Here is a 20,989-nt window from a genome sequence, read left to right on the forward strand (position 1 = left end):
ATCAACGAAAACATTTGAAACTTTCCTATCGTAGACACATATAACTTTTTCTTACGATTTTCTAAAATTTAGTATTTCGATTTTTAACAGAATCCAAGAAATTTATTGTTTAGCTTTTCAGAAAGCACAAATAAATAGGTCATTGGGCGTAGGGTTGTGCATCGGTTCCAGTCCAATCGAAAATAGGATCGGATCTAACCACCCGGTTTTGGGCGATTCTCGAGAGGACCGATCCGTTTCCCAATTCCAAAAATTGGGAAGCGGGAATGACAAATCTGATTCTCAATTCCACATAAAGAATTGGACAAACCAGATTAGACCGATCGACAGGCTAAAGTTTCTTAATTTTTTTATTTTGAAGCAAATCCTAATTAATAAATTTTTTTTTTTTAATGTTGGGAAAGTCTCACCCGTATAGAATAGAAGAAAAAAAAAAGATCGACTTGGATCTAGTTCGGTATGATTCCAGGATCGGGTGAGTTGATTCCCAATTTACGAATAGGAATCAATCCACCCCGGAACCGATGGGTGATCCTCTTAATTGGGCCAACGTGGTCTCGGGTGCTTTCTCTATTTTCTCTCTTCTTTCTTTAGGAGCGTCTTTTGGTTTGGTGGAGATGACTATAAACCGGAGTAAAACCAGGACGTAGTAGTTCCCACAACCAAACAAGCCCAAACCCAAAAACCCGATTCCCATCTCCTCCTCCTCCCGAACTCCCGCCTTCTCCCTCTCCCTCTCTCGCCGGAATCTCCCGCTCTCGCCGCATCCGTTCGACCCCGCCGCCGCCGCTCGCTCCTCTCTCTCCGCCGAACGCTTCGGCTCCATATCGTCCTCGTCGTACTCGCTCCGCCTCTGCTCCCTCGGGCTCCCTCGAATTGCTCTCCGGTAGGTGGGAAATTCCAGCCGGTGCAATGGGGATTTTCGCTTAGGGCTTTTTTGAATGTCGTTTCTCGCAAGTCGAGCTCGTTCTTCCGTAGGAACTTGATTAAGAGCTTCGGGGCACGCCTTCTCGTTCTCTGCTAGCTAGTTTCGAGCTGATTTTTATGGGATTGAATCGGTTGATTGTCGACTTGAAACGGGCCAATGGCGCGAGCGCCGTCCCGAGATTTGGCGAAATTGCGCAGCGGTCCTTTGATTTTCTGAGGCCTGGATCGGGGGGGCATCTGTTGCTTTAGAGTTTGTGCATCCATATTCATGACAGTACGGGTGCATTTTTAAAATTATGGTTTTCCATGTGTGCATACTTTTTGAGAAGTAGGGGATGCTCGTCGCGTTTTCAATAAGTATAGGCTGGATTCATGTGACTTAGCCTCTTCGATCTTTTTGGAATTAGATAATGTTGGCCATTTTAGTTTGATGTTTCAAAGATTTCCCCCTCTCCTTAGATTGAACTTCGATGCAGAAGTGTGTCGGCTCATCTATTGCATCACCCGTTTGTTTATATGTGTTTGAGAGTCGCCAGGTCTTTTCAACATGACCTGTATTTATAATGTGAATGTAGACATGTGTGTTTGTTGTGTGTGCGTGCCCGAGTGTGCTGGTCATTTTCAGGATTGATAAGTCTGCTTTGGCTGTATTGTAATTTTCATAGGAGGGGAATGAGATTTCTTTGCATAAAGTGTTGAATTAGGTTGATTGTTCGGTTAGAGAGCCTAGCATCGGTTTCCAGGAGCTCGATGTCCAGATGAGCAGCTCAAGGGAGGATTCACCCGACTGGCTCCGTGCTTTCAAGGTGCCTTGTAGGAATGAATCCAATATTATTTTCATAAGAATTTAATGGTTCTCTGTCATATTAGTTTAAATTTTCATGTTGGTTAAATGTTGTATTCACCTTATGCTAGTTAAGAGATTAAGAGTGTTATGGAATCACTTGTCCTTTACCTTTAAATCAAAGTAATTTGTGCATTGGCAATCTTCTGTCACCTTAAAACATCACAGCTGTAACTTTGTTTCATATATGCTGACCAAAGTGTTATAGTGTTTTGAGGGATTTCCTCAATTTGACTCTTACCATTTTGGTGTGGCAAGATGGCATTATTAGACTCTTTTTTGTACATGTAACTTTCGCAATGGCATTATTATACTTATTTCTGCTCCTGTCTGAACTTTATGCTTATAATTAGGATGTTCTTTGCTTCACAGGCGCCTACAAATTCAACTTTAACACTGTCCTCTGATTCTGATTATTCTCAAAATGACAGTCCTAAAAAGGAGGATAATGTTGATACTGATAAACTGCCTTTACGTAAGTTCATTGAAGTCTCAAGTAAGAGCAAATCTCGAGATTTAGCAGTTAAAGAGATTGGTGCACATTCGGCTGAGAAGATTCTAAAAGAGGAGTCTCCTAAACAAAGACTTGGAGTAGATGATCCAGGATTCTCGAAAACTAAGAAATCATATTATCGAAAGAAAAGTGAAGGTAATGCGGAGAGCAAGACATGATTATTCAAAGGCTTGCTATGGAAATTATTCGAACTATGGATAGCAAGCCATTAATTTGTCAGTTACAAAGAAATCTAAATTTTATTAACGGTACTTGTATACAATTTTTATGCCTGGCGACTTTTTTTTTTTGCAATACAGGAGATCAGAGACTTGGGAAGGTTAGGGATGAAGTATCAGCTAAAAAGCAGGTAAGAAGCTTTCACATAGAAATCTTCAGTGATACTCGCCCTGATCTTAGTATCAATTAAAAGGGATTGATAGGAGATGAGGACATCTTTTTCAGCTGAAATTTTTCACGTTAAATTAGAAATAGTAGAGCTTGGAGTGTTGAGAATAGTATCTTTGACAACTAATAATACAGAAACTTCTCTTCCAGGAACGCACTGAAGGTATTTATGAGTTCTGCGGCGTTTGATGTAGCACATGAGAGATGGAACTCATTGGATGGAATTTTTTATTGAAAAAATTGTACATAACTGCAATATTCTCTATAAAGGGAAATTAGAAAATTTATATCCAACTCACTATGCTCATAATAAATAACAATGTAAGTAAAACTTATGCCGGCATGGTAAGTACACTACCAGCAATTGCGGGGGTAAGTACACTACCAGTAATTGCGGGGGTGTTAAGGAAGTTGACGGAAGTAAAGTCCTAGGCAGAATCATGTTTACTTGGCGTAATCATGTTTATGGCTCTATTCTTTGGATGAAGTGAGTTAGTCTTTTCTAGCAGATTCTTGTTTGAACCAATTTTGTGTTGCTTATAAGCTCGTCTTTTGGTTGAGTAGGCCCCAAATCATTCAATTTGGACATTGTCATCAGATTCAGAGTCATCTCCTGCCAATCACGTTAGAAAAGAAGGCATTGCAAATCATGAAGAACTTCCTGAGATAAAAGCATCTAATTTCCTAGAGGAAGAACAGGGAAAAGATGCATCTCTTATTGATGCTAATAAAAAGTCTCCATCAAGAAAGGCTTTAAAAGGAAAAGGTTTGAGAAAACAGCTGAAGTTGGAGGATCCACCAGATACGGAGAATAAAACAGGTAACATATAAAATAAAAAAGTATAAACGTAGAAGGGAGCTATGAAAAGCCTTAGGTAGCATTATGAATCTATTCTCTTTCTATTCTACACTTGCATGTATACGGGTTGGACAATATATACAAATTTAAAATTTGTGCAGGGGATGGAAGAGATGTTGAAGTTGCAGAGGAAGAAACATCTGAGAAGCATAGAGAACTGCATGTGAGAAGGCTTCCTAACACTTAAGTTGATTTTCTGTCTAGTCTTGGATCAATTCATTGACTTGCTAGTTATTTTTTTCAGGTGGCCTCTTCAAGATTGCCTTTGGTGCTTTCAGAGAAGGTTCAACGTTGCAAGGTGGAGGACAAAATTTTATGTTTATCAACTTTTTCTCGTCTTTCAATCTGGGAATATATATTGTACGGTAGTCCTGGACCAAAACAATGCAGAGCAGTGTAAAATTACTCCAAGAACATCTCTCATTTTGGATTTGTTAGAAAACTACAGTGCAGAGTTTTTTCATGGAGGGATGGGATGAGAACAGTAGTCTGCCCACTTCTGGCCCTTTTTTTCTTTTCTTTGGTTTAGTTTCTTGCTCTTTGATAAGTAAAAACAACAAACTTATGCGTTCAAGTCACCTCCTACTTCTCAAATCTTGTGCATAGTTTAGCACAGTGATGTGTGTAGTGTGTCCTCTGCCTTCATTTTTGGCCAAGAATTACCTAAGGTCCCATTCTTTCCTCTGACCTCACTTGGAATTGTTTTATTGAATTAGGATACAGAGTACAGGTAATAGAACAAATTAAACTGAGAAAAAACTTTTTTGGCTGGTGCAGGCGCTTGTTGAATGTGAAGGGGATTCCATAGATTTGAGTGGTGATATGGGCTCCGTGGGTCGAGTAGTAATTTCAGATACTCCATCTGGAAATCACGACATGTTCTTAGATTTGAAAGGTACATACCGACACCTTGACCCTTGTTCTGCTGTTTCTAGATAACTGAATGACCCATCTGGTGCATCTGTAGAGTTGCTGGGCCTCCCTTGCAATCTTACATTATTTTGACTTGTCATGAGAAGTTTTCGCAGTTACTGACTCAGTTGTGTGCTAAGGTAGCTATACTCTGAATAGTTGCATTCCCCCAGTAATTGTAAATATATTCTTCTGCTGGTTTCCTGGTCAAGCATTCTGTCTCGTTGCATTCATGTCTGTCTTGGGTTTTTGTCCATTTTCTTGAGTGGTTCTGTACCACAATTGTGTATCTTGAGCATCTTAATGGTATATTTTAACTTAGAGATGATGGGTTTATGTCAGGAACCATATACAAAACAAACATAGTTCCTTGCAGGACATTTTGTGTTGTAAGTCTTAAAATCTCTCTCTCTCTCTCTCTCTCTCTCTCTCTCTCTCTCTCTCTCTCTCTCTCTCTCTCTCTCTCTCCAATCACACACACACACATGGCACGCTAATGTGAAAGCTGTTCACATTCATGAGTAGATTGTGTATTCTTGAAATCCTTTTTGTTGCTATGATGTGACGTTTTTTTATGTTTCCTTCTTCTTTTAGGTTAGCTTTGGTCAGTCAGAGGCTAAGGTATGGTTGGTCTTCGTTTGGTTTGTCTAACATTTCGAATTTCCTCAAGTTTTGTTTCTTGTTTATTTTTCCCCTTAACAATCAGGTTCTTTGCATCACGAAATCTCTTTTTCTGGTAGAAACTTCTTCTGTCTCACTCATAGTACATGCTTCTTGTCATGTATACTATGTTATAGATGTTGCATGATGGCTTACCGTGCAACACAAGATATACCTTAGACCCTGCTTTTTCAACAGATAGAAGCAATTATGAATGACTTTGTTCAGCTGAGTGCACAGTCCAACATCAGCGAAGCTGAAACTATGGTTGAAGGTCAGGTTTCTCCATGTGACACTGCAAAATGCTATGTTCTCTGTGTGATGTTCACTTAACGTCTGATCAACATGTAGTCTGTAACTTGAATAGGAACACTTGATGGTTTCTCATTTGATTCGGATGAGGAGCCTGATAAGATATCAAAAGCCACTGCCCATCAAATTGATCAAAACGATGTCGGAGAAGGAGAGACCGTTAAGAAGACCAAAAGGAAGTCTGAGAAAGCATCGGTATGAATTTTCTGCATTCAAACTGAATTATCTTTACAGATTTGTTATTGTCTGTGTTTCTAATCAGAAGTCTGGTTATAGGGATTGCCTCGGAAGAAGGGTAAAACTATGGGGAGCAAGCCACAGCCTGCCAAGAAAGTTCGGAAGAAGAGTCAAGTTTCCAAGAAAGCCACGGCCAAGAAATGAAACCCGCATAGAGTTGATACATTTTTTCCTTGATAGATTAGTTAACAGCTGAAAATCTTGGACACGTAGTTAATCAGAGTGACAGAAAGTAAGAGGCATTGAATCATGTAAAACAGGCCGCGTTGCAGAACAGCGAGAGCCTTTATACCAGAAATGTTGTAGTTTCTTTGATTCTTTTCTAAATATAAATTTCTTATTTCCATATACTTAACTGGGACAAGTCCGGTGGATTTCAACTGGATGACAAATTCAGAATGGTAAGAGGAACTTGTTTTTGCAATATACATGCCAAATACTCCACAAGAAGCTTTACATAGCTTGTCTAAACTTCTGTGTTCTAATTGGAAGCTGTAATAATGAAGAACTAGCACGAGGGCTTAGGGCAATATGCTTTATAAATAATGGACTATGGCGATCCTTCTTTTCTTCTTTTCTGCCTATAGAATAGACTATACTGGTCCCTGCAGTGAACACTTCCTTCTGCAATCCCAATTTTCATCTCGAAATGGTTCTTTATTACCTCTCTTCCTAGTCTTCGGTGTACTCGGGTATCGTATTTGCTCAGGCACTATAAAAGTTCTCAGCAGGTATGCTATGATCGTCTAGACTATACTCTGATCAGGTAGATTCAAATAAAGTAGAACGAGGATTGGGAAGAAAATCGATATTGCAAATGGCAGGAGGACACTAGAGCTGGAAGTCATCGCCACGGTCTTGCTACTTTTCTTTTAGTGCTTTTTACTGCAGGGGGTGTCGATGCGCTATCAGGTCTCTTTGCCCTGCAGCGTCCACGTCGAGGATCTGTTGTGAGGCAGAACTTGAGTAAAGACTTCGAAAGCAAAATTGCGAATGAGTGAACAAGTTTTTACAGAGAACCATACCCATTGGAGTTGGGGCAGAAAATGATCGCATAGGTATAAGCCTTGCAGGTGAAGGTACTTGTGCCGTCATCAAAAGCGTAGCTATAAGCCCTCGGGCAAGCTCTCTTGAAGATGGTGGAATAGAACGAGGGGCGACAGGTCGTCGGGTTAGCAAATTCCCCGCTGCAGCAATACTCATCTAGCCCAAATGCCCCGCATGCGCTCTTGCATGCGACAACTCCTCCGTCTCCTCCCTCGCCACCGACTACTTGAAGCTCCTTCGGACAACCTGTTAATAATGCCAAATCAGATTTTCGTTTTTCCCAACTCGCTCAATCCAGAGCAAAGCAACTAGAGGTCTTATCCTTCGTTCTTATTCGCGGGAGCTAGCCAAACTTTAAGAACAAAAACTCTTAGTTCTAGCCAAATGAAACGCACCATCATAGATTAGCTTACCCATGTTTATATCTGAAACGCAACCAGTGGCATTACAGGAGCCATATACTCCTTGTGGCACCGCAACAAGGGGCAAATTATAGCCGTCGACTATGCTTACATCATAGAAGTCTTTGTCATTGCCTAAACCGAGGGTGATCTCGAATAGCGAAGCTGGAGGGGCTGCGGCACTACCGCCGCACTGCAATCTTCCCGCGCAATCTCCGGTTTGGCATGTCCCTGCACCCGACTCGTCGAATGTACAACCAGTCCTTGCCCATATCCTCCCGGACCATCCTGGAACGGATGGGATCTGGATGCTCTGGCCAGAGTCTAGCCTGAACCCAGTTGTCGGAAGTTGCGGTGTCCCGGCTCCTGCGAGTGTCCCGGGCCATATGGTATGGGGGCAGTTGTTTGTTACGGTGAACGTGCAAGAGTTGGAGCAAGAAAAGAAGAAACCGAAGAAGACGAGGAAGAGACCTTTCAAGAGGTCGGATGACTTCGTTTGCATTGTACTTGCTAAGTTCTTTACTTTACAGAGATTTTCTAGAAAGGGTGGGTTGGACAGATAGGTTGATGAGGCTGTAGTAAGCCCCTACATATGGCAGTTTCTAAGATTCTTGGAAGTATGAGGAAAATTGTGTAGATAGTGTTACGTTGCTTCAATGAATTTCTCAGCCGCAATATGACCCTTCTGGGTTTAGCATTTCCTTTTAGCCTGATAGGCCTCATGAAGAAGCAATTCCTTTCTTTGGCTTTTGCATAGGATTGGGATGTGTCATGAAACGTTCTCTCCATCCTTTGGAATCACCTTCGAATCCCTTTGTAGCGAATCAGATGGCTTTGATTAGATGCTACTGTAAGTAAGATTTCATTCAAAAAAGGGCGATTCCATCTTCTTTCTCAGCAGAGAACATTGTTCTATACTAAAGTGAATTTTGCCTTCACGAAGATACATTTGAGCTGAACAAAAGTTTGTCTGCTTGGATCTCAAGATTGAGTTTGTAAATGTTTTCTTTAGCGAAAGCTACCTATCCGTTTTAGTAGTCCTCCACTTCAATCTACCATCCATCGCTCGAAAGAGCATTAACCACTCAATCAGATTGGCAGAATGTTAGAACACTACAAATGGCACTGAATGTTCTGTTGCAAACCCAGAAATTGTTTAAACAGATACCATACGATGGTTGCAGTAAAACAGAAGTTCCCAGTAAAATTCTGGGATCACAAAGTCCCATCTCACAGGGCTGTTCAACTAATAACCGTTTAATTAGCAGAAAAAGATATACTTCTATCTGGGCCTAGCTGCAAATATACAGCGACTCTTTTTCCGTCAAAGACCAGGCATGACAGTAGAAAAACAATTGTTCATTCCTAATGATTAAAACGCTCACCACCACAACAATGCGCCTGTTTCAACCATCTTCCCAACCATCTTTCAAAACAAGAATGCCTGGGCATTGAAAATACTGACCAAGTCTTTCATGCCAACGGGGCACCAGTGGGTACGTTGCACATGCATAGTCACTTCATAATTCAACAAGCAACCATGAAGAAAAATCAGAGAAAAGACAGAGAAATAATGACAGTGGGTACGTTGCACATGCATAGTCACTTCATAATTCGACAAACAAACATGAAGAAAGAACAGTGACAAGACAAAGAAATATCGATAATACCAGCCTCTATTTGTATTGCATATATTGAAAGGCTTAAAAAACTGCAGAAAGCAATCCCATCTTGGGCCTGTCACTCCATAATTCAACAAGCAACCGTGAAGAAAGACCAGAGACAAGACAGAGAATGAACAATAATAACAGCCTCTCTTTGTATTGCACAAATCGAAAAGATAGAAAAAATGGAGAAAGCAATCCCATCTTAGGCCTGTATACATAGAGCAGATAGTTTTAAGAACAAATACAGATTGAACAGAGAAGTGAGGCAAGATTTTGCTAAGGGGGGAAAACACAGGACAAACTGCACTAGGTTGACTTTCACATCTCATTTTCCAGGATCAGCAGAAGCTTGGTTAAGCAATATCCCAGTACAAACCAAACTGTTGCAAATTAACTACAAGTCAGCAGAGCAAGGAACCCGCAAAGATTCAGTGACTCTCAAACTCAAATGAAGGCAAAAGTATCTCTTCATGTGTATATACAGACAGATGGGTTCCAGTAGCGTTGCCGTTAGAAAGTAACCTAACTCTCCGCTGGCCTTTTTGGGACGTCCACTTCTCTGGCTTCCCAAAGATGGGGCACCGACCTTAACCAAACTGTCAATAGTCCACCATAGAGAATGTTTGCGACGCAAACAAAGATGTCCAAAAGGAGCCAAGTAGGAACCATGAAGTTTTCCCTTTTCAAACATTTGGAATTCTTTGTGCTGAAGAAGACAAACTCCAGAACAAATCCCAGCATTTCTCAGTTGCTACACATGATTCCAAGCTTTTGAAGCCACATGGAGAACGATAATGCACATTTCCGTTCATCTCCATTAAGTCCGCCTGGGATTTGCATATCAGGACACCACGATCTGCACTGTTCTCGTCTTCTTCCTGAGTGATAACTCTGGACGACTGCCGCTGGAGAATCAATTACCTACATACGAAAAATGAACACAAATAAACTAAAAGCTCCAGATCTTTAAACTTCAGAAAATTTAGAGGAAAATAGGTCATTCATCAATATTCAGCAGATAAGTTAAAACTCTCCTGAAAGTGCACATGCTTCAACCCTGCAAAATTACCATGTAGAACATCAACACCCAAGAAAAAACAGCCAAGGATAAACATGAAATGCAACAAAAAGGAAACGACTTAAGAGATAAATTATCGCTCGCTCACTCTCTCTCTCTCTCTCCACACTCATAAGTACACAAAATATGCATTAAGAAATGAAGCCAAGTTTCAACCATACAATTCTATATTGCCCTTGATCTGGGAACTTGGAAAAGCAGCCCTGCATTGGTCAACGGTGGTCAAATTTGACAAACCAATGGATTATAACCATCACATATCTGGAAAAACAACAGATTAAATTAAAAGAAGAGCTAAGAGCTATCGGTTAATAATCTCTTCTACACCTTTGACATTACACATAACCTTCCTCCCTGTTCCCACTCAATCTGGAAAAGAAAGGGAAACGCCATCAAGAACAGAAAAAGAGGGAGTCAAGGAAAATAATGGTGCAACGACCAGCGCATTGACCAGAAGCACCACGGGATAGTTACAGCTCAGAAACTGTTATACAATGAGTGACAGAGTTCAACTACAATATTGGCATCAACGCCGGACTAGAGAAAGAAAATTTATCTAGAAATAGTTAGCCAAGTTTGCATTAAACAACAGTAGAAATAAGGTGCTCCTACAAAAGGCAGGACATATCAAGCCTGCCATTTTTGAGTATCCGCATTAAGTTCTTCGACATAAGTTCAAGGAAAGGAGAAAATGTTGCAGAAGCAACATAGCATAAAGACAATTATTGATAATCTAGCTCATGTCCATCCCGTCTCCAACTTGGCTGCAGATAGGACTGACAGCAGAGAAGGATCTCTCAAATGGAGAAGGATGAAACTGTGCATCACGCCTGCGCTTAAAAGCACAGCTTTCGGAGGAAGAACTTTCAGCATCAAGCTTCCTACGGACGCCTCTCACAGCCTGTTCCTCAGTTGGTGTAAGAGGGAAAATCTTGCCGCTTGCTAGGCAAAGTGAACTATGGTTATCATACAAAATCCTCTGGTTACAATTCTTGTCACAGATGTGTGTCAGTCCTGTCAGTTTACAAAGGTACATGTTTCCACACACATGTTCGTTTTGGCATTTCCGATCGCATTTGTGGACTGGAATAGGCCCATCTCGGCCTAAAATAGTTGACAGATAAATAATATTCCCAGCCCCTGCTACGATGGATTTGCCACATACCTCCATTGCTTTCCTTCGACTAGAAACTCGTTAACTCCAAGACTATATCCCAAACGCTAACACCTTCCCCCGGGAATGTTCTGCAGAGCCCAACAAATAATGAAAAAAATGATCAAACTTTCCACGAAAGGGTAAACGGTGTAGGAAAGCTGTCAAATTCTTCAAGTTTATTATCATTTTATCTTTCACCACTCGCATCATCATCGCCTTCCACAACCGCAAGGCATCTCGGTGCTTTGTTCATCTTTTCAAAACACAATATGGGCAATAATGGAGGGTAATGGAAAAGAGACAGAGAGGGTGGGGAGAATGAGCAGGGCAAGCTCAAAGGACCGCAGATTATAAGCAATAGCTGGAGAAAACAGAACTATTCAAAGGCCAAAAAAGGCAAATACAGGTCCCACCTGCTCTCTATATTTATACTGGAGACCATTGAGAGAGGGAGAGAGAGAGAGAGAGAGAGAGAGTCCCTGTAAGCTGAACACACAACATATAGCCAAGATCTTAATTTCGCCATAGAGACTCGGAGGGAGTAATAAAGAAGGAGGTGGGTCAGTTTCTCCTCGAAACACAATCGCAGCTCCCAACTCAAAACGGCTAATTCTCGCAGACCCTGTCTCATACGAAGCATTTCACTAACCCCTCCTCTATCGCCAACCCATAATTAGGAACACCAGCTAAGATCTCTCCACCAGATCTACGCCACACGAGCACGCAACTGGCAGAAACCTAATCACCCCACGGCACACCATGCCCAAAAAAGCATCCCACGGACAACACACACGACGAAAACGAAGACCCTCTTCCGGGTCAACAAGACCAGGACCCCAACAAAACTCTACAGCCGAACCACACCACACCCCACGCCACACCACCATGACCAGAGAAAAGACGAAAGACCCACGAATCGCACGGACAAAAGCTGAACGTAAAAGCACACTCACCAGCTCGTGAAGCCACGGAAACGCCTCCGGCCCTCCCCTCGGAACCCAACAGAACAACAGCGCCTTCCCTCTGCCCCCTCCCTCCACACACAGACACTCTCTCTCTCTCTCTCTCTCTAACCTCTTTCTCTCTCTATCCTGAAAGCAAAGCAAAGAGGGAACGGGGGAGTGAGCGGAGTATTTATAGAGGAAGAGGAAGGGGCCCCAGCGGGAGGTGGGGGGGCCTCGTCCCTCTCTCTCGTTCTTCTCGTGACGTTGACGAAGAAGTGCGCGAGGGAGAGGGAGGGACATAACCAACGAGCAGGAGAGAAGTAGATAGAGATGAAATGCGGGCGAAATTCGTGCGAAATGAAGGGGTAAATTTGTCAGATCGGGTACCGTCCCTTCAGGGGGAATAATAATCATAATAAAGAAAATGAAGAAAAAGGGAAAAAAAGGAAAAAGAAAGTGGATGATATTATAAAGCGGAAACATTAACCAGCGTTCACTGTCACGTGTCTAACGTCTCTCCCACTCTCTCTAAACTTTAATTCCAAACGTTTTTGCTTCTTTTTTTTTTGGGTTTCCCTTTTTTTTTTCTTTTTTTTTTTTTGTCTTGCTTCCTGATTGGGAGAAAATGAAGGGGGGAGAGTCTAGGGTGGACTTTTTGAACGGTCTCCCCCCCTTTCCTCGCCCGCCACGTGTCGCCCCTCCGCGTCGCGGACGGAGAGGAAAGCGCGCCCGGTCAACTGGGCCTGTTGAACGGCGCCGCGATGGTCGGTGGGCCCTCGAGAGCCCCGGAAAGCTCAGGCCCAAAATCGCTTCACCTAATTGGGCTTTTTTGTAGAGGCCCAGTGGCCCATAGAACCAGGGTGAGCATGGACCCGGTCTAGCCCGAAAACCGGACGGACTAGACCGAACCGGCCGGTTCCCGATTTCACGTGCTCAGCTCGCGACGCCCTTTTTATCTCTGTAGCTATCGCCGCTGGCCGCGCGCTCAGTCTTCCCGCTCGCCGCTCGGTCTTCCCTCTCTCGCGCTCGCCGCCGTCGCCGTCGTCACGCAAGGGAGCCCCTAAATTTCTTGGTGAGGCTGATTGTGGTGCCGTGAGATCTGGACAAGTCTGAGCTTTGAGGTTTCGCGGGTTTGATCGCAGGCAGAAAGAGGTAAGGAAGGTGTACCTTTGCGTGTCGAGCGGCGGCGAAGCGGTTCTTTTGGCTTTTGTTCATAGGAATTGGTAAGCCGTGATCTGTGCATTCTGCGACTCTGATCGGTAGTCTGGAGATCACGGCCGCCGGTTCCCGGTTCTAGGTTGGGAACCGGCCCGCCCGGGAACCGATGTAGAATCGTGGAACGCCTGAAGCTAAAACCGTACGCTACCCCCTTTCGTCTCCGATGTGTATCGCCTCGATCCTTCCGAGCAAGTTCGTACCTTTTTACCTGTGTTCATCTATTCTGCGTTGCTAGGGTTCTGAAACAGCTGGGCTGAGATCATGGTGGGATTCAAGAACCGGTACATGGTGATGGAGGTCTTCTTGGATCCGAATCGGGAGCTCGGGGTCGATGACCCCATCATACTCACTCAATTCAACGTGTCCAAAGCGATAAGGGACAGCATCCTCGTCAACTTCGGGGAGTGCGGTCTCGCGTCGTCTCTCGGATCCTTTCAAGGTACTTAGTAGGTGTTGTTTGGAGGTTAATTTCTTTGTTATTTTGCTACCAAGTTCCGTGATTCGGTCGTTGTCAACCATGTGATTGTTCGTGCAGTCAAGTATGTGAATCCCATCACGAAGCTTTGCATTGTCAGAGCTTCTAGGGAGGAGCACCAGAAGGTTTGGGCCGCAATCACCTTGGTCACAAGCGTTGGAAATTGCCCGGTGCTGTTCAATTTACTCGACTTGAGCGGTGAGTCATACTAAGTGCCGAGCGGGATGTTGAATGCCGCAAGACTCGTCCTTTGCTTGTCGAGTCGAATCGTAGAATTTGTGCTGTATTCTGCTTCTAGTGATGGTACATAGGATAGGTTAGTATGATTGGCTTTTGCTGTGGTTGAGCTTAGACTATTATGCAAATGCGCGAAATTTTCTCTCGCGACTATCTTTGTAAAAATTATCTTGTCTCCATACACCTTGACACGAGAAGAATAGCATCTGGATTATTAAACTGTGTTTCTTTGGATGAGCCACGTTAACCGAATCTTAAACTTTGAAAGCATAATGGCGCTGAATTTCCAGTGCCGTTATTGCGAAACTTTCATGTGAGGTCATTAGCTGGCATTTCTTTTCCATCTGATCATGGCATGTGTGATTATACGGTGGTAAGAGGGAATTCTTTTCCTGGAAGCTAATTGAGTGAGATCTCTATTGGTGCCAGGAAGTGTCAAGGCCTGTAAAAAGGCTGCCTTGAAGTGTGATGAGTTGAAATTTGAGCAGTACAAGCTTGTGCGGGGGTCTCGTCTCTCGCCTGAGGTGATCCAGCAGATGCACAACTGCCAAGAAAAGATAAAAATTTTGGAGCACTAGGAGCGCTGCATTTGTACAGTGTACGTGCCATTGACTGGTATGATCTTGTGCAGTTTTTGTTTTCTTTTTTCCTTTTCTTAGATTTCGAGTTTCAATGCAGTAGCATGTAATTTAAGCCCCTGAGCTGAATCTCTAAATGATGTACATGTTGGTTTGTTGGCAAGAATCTTGTCCTTGTTTCTTTGGAGTGTTGATGAATGTCATGAAATTTTACTGGACAACATGTGCATTTGATATTCCAAATTAGACTTTGGTGACTGAGGTTTCAAAAGTAGTTGAATTTGGTTTTCCCACATCTTACATAATCTGCTTATCCGCAAGAGAAATGTATCTGTATGCATATGTATTATATCTCATAAATTACTTATATATGACTGTTCTCAGTGCATTATTTGCCCGTTGATCTTATTATAACTTCTAGGCTTTATGTCTTATTCGATCTTCGATGTCACCGTCTTTGCAGGTTTAATCTGAAGCAGCGCAAGTGAGAAACCCTTTTCAACTTTCAGCTTATGGATCATAACTTTCCTTTTCTTCCCCAAGCTCCCCAAGCTTCTCAAGCCCCCCAAGCCCCCCAAGCCCTCTTCTCTTGTAAGTTCATATCCTGTACATCAGACACGCCAGGTGATCTTTATGGTGACTTGATATGCATGCCTAGACCTCATCTTGTCCATGGATAAAATCACCATTACTGAAACTAGCGGACTCACAGATAGTCGATCATACAGGTTTGATTGATCCGTGCAGTTAGATTTCCACCAAGGTTCAAGATGCAGTATGGAAGATAAAGCATTCGCTACTGAGTGAACCCGAAAGAAATATTGTTTGAGCAATTGCTGGTACTGGTTATGGTGCTTGCAGGCATTATGCACTGGTCTTGACTTGAGTCTGATTGCCCTCAACTCCATGGGACAATTTTGGGGTATTCTCAAAACAGTCTTCTTTTAGTTGGGATTGGGGGTTTACATGTTCTTTGACTCTGATGTATTGTATGCGAGTCTGGCCACGCGGAAAGAACGGAATCAAATTCAGCAAGTTCTATTTCAAGTATTAATTTTGTATGATATCAATTAATGTGCTTGTGTCATAATCGTCGACATCATTCACACAAGCCTGATAAAGGTTCTATCTATTAAGGAAGTTCATGAAGGTGTCATTCATCTTTATTGTCCTCATGATTCAAAGTCATTTATGATCAGATATGAGTTAATGATAGTCAGATCGGGTTTGCTTAATGTGATTTCTCTCATCCCTTTCACATTTTGAAACTCAAAGGAAAGTAGCAAGATGATTGGGGCTAATGAAGGGTTCCTTAGTGTCACTGTTTATACCGTGTCATCTTTGTTATCTTTACGTTCCAACTACTAAACTGGCATAGAGGAACTACTCTGTTAGAGCTGAATAGTCTGTTATCTGTATCAATATAATTCAGTAATAGAAGTCATTATAGTATGTTGTAATGAATTTATTGATTTGTTTCATTGGTTTTTTATGATGTAATGGACTTAAAACCAAATCACGAGAACATGAAAATGCTAGAAAGAATTTGTGCCGATTGTACATTTGCTGCTCTCAATGATGGCCTCTGACTGACGGAGTTTTTTTGCTAAAACCTTGACACACGGAGTTGTAAACTACTAAGCACGTACAAAAAATGCAGATGTTCCTCGAGTTATGGAAAATACTATCAGCATCAGAATGAAAAGGAGTATAAAAACCAAATACAGGAAAATGCAAGATATCTCCTCAAAACAGTTTGAGAAATTTCACTGAAAATACTTAGTAATGTAGACTAATAATCATCATGTTAACTGGACCACAGAACGTAATGAATAGTTCTCATCACTAATTTGACCTCTCAATTTTCAGTTCACAAAGCAAATTAAAAGTGAAAATAGCATCCATAAGACAGCTATAGGGATAAATTAATTAAGGATCCTTATTTAGTGAACAAAATCCTCTTTCCTATATGTAAATATAATATAATATAATGTATATGAGATCATATATCATAGGTGTACATCAATAAATATATAGGTAAATTGAAAGCTTGAAAAAATAGAGAGCAGATGTCACCCTGCGCAATTCTCTTAATCCTTATTTTATTATAACTAGAAACATTATATGTCAATAATGTAAAAGGGCAAAACAGATAAAATCATTACTTGGTGAGTTTAGATTAATTGACCAATACATCATTAACATCCCAATTAATAAGGCAAACCGATGCTAATATATTCTCCTGAAAACATTATATTAAATTGAATGAGACAATTCACTTTCTTTTCTAAATAATGTAAGCGTATGTGTCTAAACAATGTTAAGCAAAGAGAAAGGGAATAGAACTTCGTGATGATGCAATTCAATTACAAAACTCCATTCTGCCAAACTTTGCACTTATTTATTGATATCATCGGGTAGCTATTACAAAGTACTTTGGATCACTGAAATTGCAGACACCACAAATTCTGACCGCAAATAGGTAGGCTAGCCAAATTGAAACAACAGCAGCTGATGTAACTAAGAAGAAGTTAAAGGTACAGACATCGGTACATAATTAACAAGAGATTAATAGATTCGAGGCTGGATCAGACGCCATTTTTCTGGAACGTAAACGCTAAATGATCTATCCAAGTGGGGGGTGTAGGTTATCATCGCGAGTGCCCTGGATGGATGTAGCTGTGGGCACGGATGTAGCTGCAGGTCCCGCAGTCCCACTCCCTGCAGTGTCTCCCCCTGATATTGAAATACCCAAAAGAAGCACTGTGTCGGTGAACGGACGAATGAGAGGATGTCTGGACCCAAGCGGTATATGTATCAACATGAAGATATCGAAGATAGTGAGGAGGGCGACAGATCCCAAGACCAAGCCAAAAATAGAAAGCCAAGTGAGTTTGGATACTGTCACGTAGATGCCCGCCATGAATGCTAGAGGCATTGCCAAAAGAGTTGTCCATAATGGGAGAATTGACAAGAAAATGACAGTTTGCCCCACGGAAGGATCATTAACTCGGTACCAGATGAGCACTGCGAGCGCCGTGATCGAGCTATACATGGCGATGGAGTTGCAAATCACAAAGACATTGTACATGGCTTTGTGGAGCAATATGGGGATTCCAGCATCTCCTTCAGAACCATTATATCCTCCGGGAACGGAAAAACCAGAAGTGAAAGTGACAGAGGCCACGAGCGCCAGCACGACCGCGAAAGAATCTGCTATGTCCCTATATCTCTCCAATCCCATCGGTTCAGGTCGTTTCCGTGGGTGCCGGCCGGTTGTCTTGCAGATAGCTAATTCTCCACTTTTTCGTGTTCCGGCAGATACCAAAGTTATCCACGTAAATCTCTACAAGAAGTGGGTTGAAGAATTAAAAAAAAAAAACACATTATGATTTTGGCAACTAAATTATAGATGTGGGTGAGAGCAAACTAAATGACATGCCTCCCTATTTTATGTTCTTGTTCTGTTCCTAATTGGTACAACAAATGATTACCCGTGAGAAAAGTGTAAAAGGTCGTACCTTCCCAAGGGGAGGAGGAATTACTTTATTGTCCTGCTCTACCACGTCGAGAGCCGTCATGTTATTGTTATTGACCAGCTTAAGATCAACTTTTATGTCTCGTGCAAGAAACAGGACCGAAGGTTGGCAGTGCAACGCAGCCAGATGCAGAGGTGTATTCCCGTCAAAATCTCTTGCATTTATGAGGTGACCAAATTTGGGATTCGCCAGTATGTATTTGACAGTTGCAATGCTTCCGTGCCTCGCTGACACGTGAAGAATGTTTTGTCCTAGCCTAGCTGCAAACTCTGCGGGGTCTATCCACTGCTGAAGTAGCTCCTTGACGATCCCGACTCGATCCCTTATGCAGGCAACATGGATAGGGAGATAGCCCATCCCGTCTTGCTCCAGGGCGCTTGTTGGAAACTTCTTGATCAAGAACTTGACTCCATCGAGATAATTGTCGTACGCTGCAAAGTGGAGTGGAGTGCCGTCTCCCGCATCTCTCAATTGAAATAGCCACGGCTTCTTTTCCCACATCTTCTTCAGCATATCTAAATATAACGCAAGAAGTTAATCATTTGGGATGAACACGATGTCCGTAATTCTTCAACAGGGGTTGATCCCGTTCTAGACGATCGAAATCATCGGTAGTCGACTCATAATCTTGTCCCTTAGGATGTTAAGCTATCCTACCATATGTGCATTTGCCTCATTACTAGAACTTTGCTTGTGAAACTTGATTTTTCCACTAGTGAAACCAAAATGAAGAAAACAATAGACTGATTAGGAAGTTCAAAGAATAAGCGAGAGCGCGGAGGTAGGATTTACCCATTCTCTTGTGCAGAATGGCAACATGAACGGGTGACATGCCGCAAACCCTTTGACTTTCTGATCTACTCTGGTCTTCGCCATCGTTTGGCGTTCTCAACAAGAGCTCGAGAACCTCCAAGTCCCCTGTTTCGACTGCTAGGCACCATGGAGACTTGCTTTCCTTATTCTGATGATACAGCGTATTGGGGTCCTCACTCACCAGCCAACAGATCACCTCATAACGGTGTTTCCTCACTGCTTCGTGCAGAGCGGTGTTGCCGCTGTGGTTAGTGCAAGTTGGGTTCCCCCGAGGAAGGAGAAGCTTCACTGCACCGGCTTTCCCGGCTCTAGCCGCAATGTGAAGCGGCGTCTCTCCTCTGGAGTTTTGACAGGAGATCAAGTGCTTAGGGACGAAATCGATGACCGCTCTGACAATATCATCGCTGCTCTCTGAATTCCAATGATGTCAGGTTAATTTGAGCGCGAAAGTTTGGGAACATTAAAATGCACGCTCACAACCTTGTTAATATACCTGCTGCAGCGTGAAGCAATGTATTCTTGGAGGGGCTATGTAGCTTGAGAAGGATGGGCAACGACACTCTTTCCTTGGCGCAATGATCCTCCAGGGCTCTGATGAACTCGTCGACGTCTCCTTTCTTCGCGGCCGAGTACAGCACAGGATCCATAATCTTGTCGTGTTGTGCAGGATCGTGCTGTTGCTGGCTCGGGAAGGCCCGGTTTAGTGCTTCCAGTCTCTGCCTTCTCTGCTTCCAAATCTCCTGGTCATCTATAGACAACTTCACATCCATCTCTCCGTGCGTGACTATGCCTGTGACTTTCAGCGAATTGGCCTGGTGTCCAAAGACTCAAATTTAGCAGATTTATAGCGACAAGTCGAGTTTAACTTGATTGGCTTTAATGAACCTCCCCACAACCCACAATTTACCGACGGGTCCACTTTCTGCCACAGATATTTCCTTAGGACGACCAGTAATAAGAAAGCAAAAAAAAAAATCTCCCCTTATAATATTATTACTATGTTGCTCATCATCCGATTCAGAGCAAAGAAATTAGAGGCAGGTTGGATTTCTTGCATTTTCTCTTTTGAATTGAAAGTTATTTGTCCACCTTCTCGTCAAAGTTTCAAATATTATTTCAAAATTTAAAAAATCGGGAAAATAATTACATCGTTGTATGTGTCAATATTTGTATATTTGAAAACCATTTTAGATACTTCACATTCAATAAAAATCAAATTGCAAAGGAACAATTAAAAAAAAAAGTAAAAAGACCACAGTTCGTACATTGATTCAACCGATTCCCTCATAATTCTCTCAAAAGAAAAGGCTTAAAAACTCTAGATCCCGTCCACTGTAACATCAATATTCCAAATTTTTTATCGTCTCACCTATACTCAAACTTGTACTAGTATAACAAAAAAAAATTAAGGTATTGGTACAATTGGTATAGTTTAAGAGTTTTGGTGACACCAAAAAAATTTAGTGTATTGGTGTCACAATTAGCGGAGTTTTGGATTTTTTGTGATATAAAAAAAATTTTTAATATGTTGATATCATAGTAGGGATGGTTTAGAATTTAATCCCAAAAGTAAAAATGACTAGAGTTCTTTTGCCCCAACAGTCCACTGCCTAATAAAACTATTAAAAGAAAAGGCTCAACGCAGCGGTCCGTTCATCGTTGCTTCCTTGTCTTTCTTACCTTTACGGGTGACGTCACTTAAGCACCCCATGGGAAAAAAAATTGTTACATGGCTGTGGTAATTGGTAAAGGCTTGTTTGCTCAGAATTACCTCTTCGTTAAAATTTTCTTTTTAACTCTTTTACTGAAATTTAAATTTCAAAAAATTATACAAAAAATATATTTGTATACTTAGAAATATAAAAAAAAATTGAAATACGTCAGTCACAAGATTTAGATTAAATAAAAGAATTTATCTAGACACCTCCTAGATTTGAATCACTAAAAATAATAGATCCTCCTTCACTACACAGAGCATACAACATAATCATCCCACGGCAAATGATGCCCAAAAAGTATCGCACGGACAAGAATACACAGACATAAATGAAGACGACCTTCACGCCAACAAAGACCAGAACCAAGAAATTCCACAGCTGAACTACATCGCCATGATCAGAAAAAACCCATAAACTACATGAAAGAAAGCTGATCAAACCAAAACAAAGCCACTCACCACCCTCC

General features: G+C 42.0%; 5 protein-coding genes across 15 annotated transcripts; 2 read left to right on the forward strand and 3 right to left on the reverse strand.

Annotated features, from left to right (window-relative positions):
• The first annotated feature begins 638 nt into the window (after positions 1-638).
• Positions 639-5,985, forward strand: LOC115661472 (DNA-binding protein BIN4). Of its 6 annotated transcripts, none has more exons than XM_030583751.2 (13): positions 645-886; positions 1,632-1,733; positions 2,144-2,420; positions 2,585-2,634; positions 3,237-3,492; positions 3,633-3,694; positions 3,776-3,829; positions 4,309-4,426; positions 4,786-4,832; positions 5,038-5,064; positions 5,302-5,377; positions 5,471-5,610; positions 5,692-5,985. In XM_030583751.2, exons 2-13 carry the CDS (start codon positions 1,686-1,688, stop codon positions 5,794-5,796), a joined length of 1,260 nt encoding a protein of 419 aa, XP_030439611.1. In that variant the 5' UTR covers positions 645-886; positions 1,632-1,685; the 3' UTR covers positions 5,797-5,985. The 6 variants fall into 6 exon arrangements, 4 of the variants coding, with proteins under 4 accessions (XP_056162928.1, XP_030439611.1, XP_030439610.1 ...); XM_030583750.2 differs by having other exon boundaries at positions 650-886; positions 1,593-1,733; XM_056306952.1 differs by having other exon boundaries at positions 650-886; positions 1,621-1,733.
• Positions 5,986-6,022: 37 nt separating this feature from the next.
• LOC115661474 (pathogenesis-related thaumatin-like protein 3.5) lies at positions 6,023-8,746 on the reverse strand. 2 transcript variants are annotated; one of them, XM_056306955.1, is made up of 3 exons: positions 7,113-8,746; positions 6,678-6,945; positions 6,023-6,575 (listed from the first exon to the last, which is right to left on the reverse strand). In XM_056306955.1, the coding sequence occupies exons 1-3, from the start codon at positions 7,600-7,602 to the stop codon at positions 6,497-6,499; spliced, it is 837 nt and encodes a 278-aa protein (XP_056162930.1). In that variant the 5' UTR covers positions 7,603-8,746; the 3' UTR covers positions 6,023-6,496. The 2 variants fall into 2 exon arrangements, with proteins under 2 accessions (XP_056162930.1, XP_056162931.1); XM_056306956.1 differs by having other exon boundaries at positions 6,023-6,597.
• Positions 8,747-10,261: 1,515 nt separating this feature from the next.
• Positions 10,262-11,016, reverse strand: LOC115661483 (uncharacterized). Its single transcript, XM_056306957.1, has one exon. It carries the CDS (start codon positions 11,014-11,016, stop codon positions 10,579-10,581), a length of 438 nt encoding a protein of 145 aa, XP_056162932.1. The 3' UTR covers positions 10,262-10,578.
• Positions 11,017-12,960: 1,944 nt separating this feature from the next.
• On the forward strand, positions 12,961-15,754 carry LOC115669578 (probable ribonuclease P/MRP protein subunit POP5). 5 transcript variants are annotated; one of them, XM_056306970.1, is made up of 5 exons: positions 12,961-13,097; positions 13,399-13,602; positions 13,699-13,836; positions 14,305-14,490; positions 14,917-15,754. In XM_056306970.1, exons 2-4 carry the CDS (start codon positions 13,425-13,427, stop codon positions 14,451-14,453), a joined length of 465 nt encoding a protein of 154 aa, XP_056162945.1. In that variant the 5' UTR covers positions 12,961-13,097; positions 13,399-13,424; the 3' UTR covers positions 14,454-14,490; positions 14,917-15,754. The 5 variants fall into 5 exon arrangements, with proteins under 5 accessions (XP_056162945.1, XP_056162942.1, XP_056162944.1 ...); XM_056306967.1 differs by having other exon boundaries at positions 13,020-13,168; XM_056306969.1 differs by lacking the exon at positions 12,961-13,097 and adding an exon at positions 13,162-13,302.
• Positions 15,755-17,079: 1,325 nt separating this feature from the next.
• Positions 17,080-19,658, reverse strand: LOC115669014 (protein ACCELERATED CELL DEATH 6-like). The gene is made up of 4 exons (XM_056307004.1): positions 19,299-19,658; positions 18,785-19,216; positions 17,975-18,507; positions 17,080-17,799 (listed from the first exon to the last, which is right to left on the reverse strand). Exons 1-4 carry the CDS (start codon positions 19,573-19,575, stop codon positions 17,080-17,082), a joined length of 1,962 nt encoding a protein of 653 aa, XP_056162979.1. The 5' UTR covers positions 19,576-19,658.
• Positions 19,659-20,989: the final 1,331 nt, after the last annotated feature.

Source organism: Syzygium oleosum, unplaced genomic scaffold (assembly GCF_021117445.2).
Source record: "Syzygium oleosum isolate NSW1041296 unplaced genomic scaffold, Sole_v2.1 Sole_v2.49, whole genome shotgun sequence".
Lineage (NCBI taxonomy): Eukaryota > Viridiplantae > Streptophyta > Magnoliopsida > Myrtales > Myrtaceae > Syzygium > Syzygium oleosum.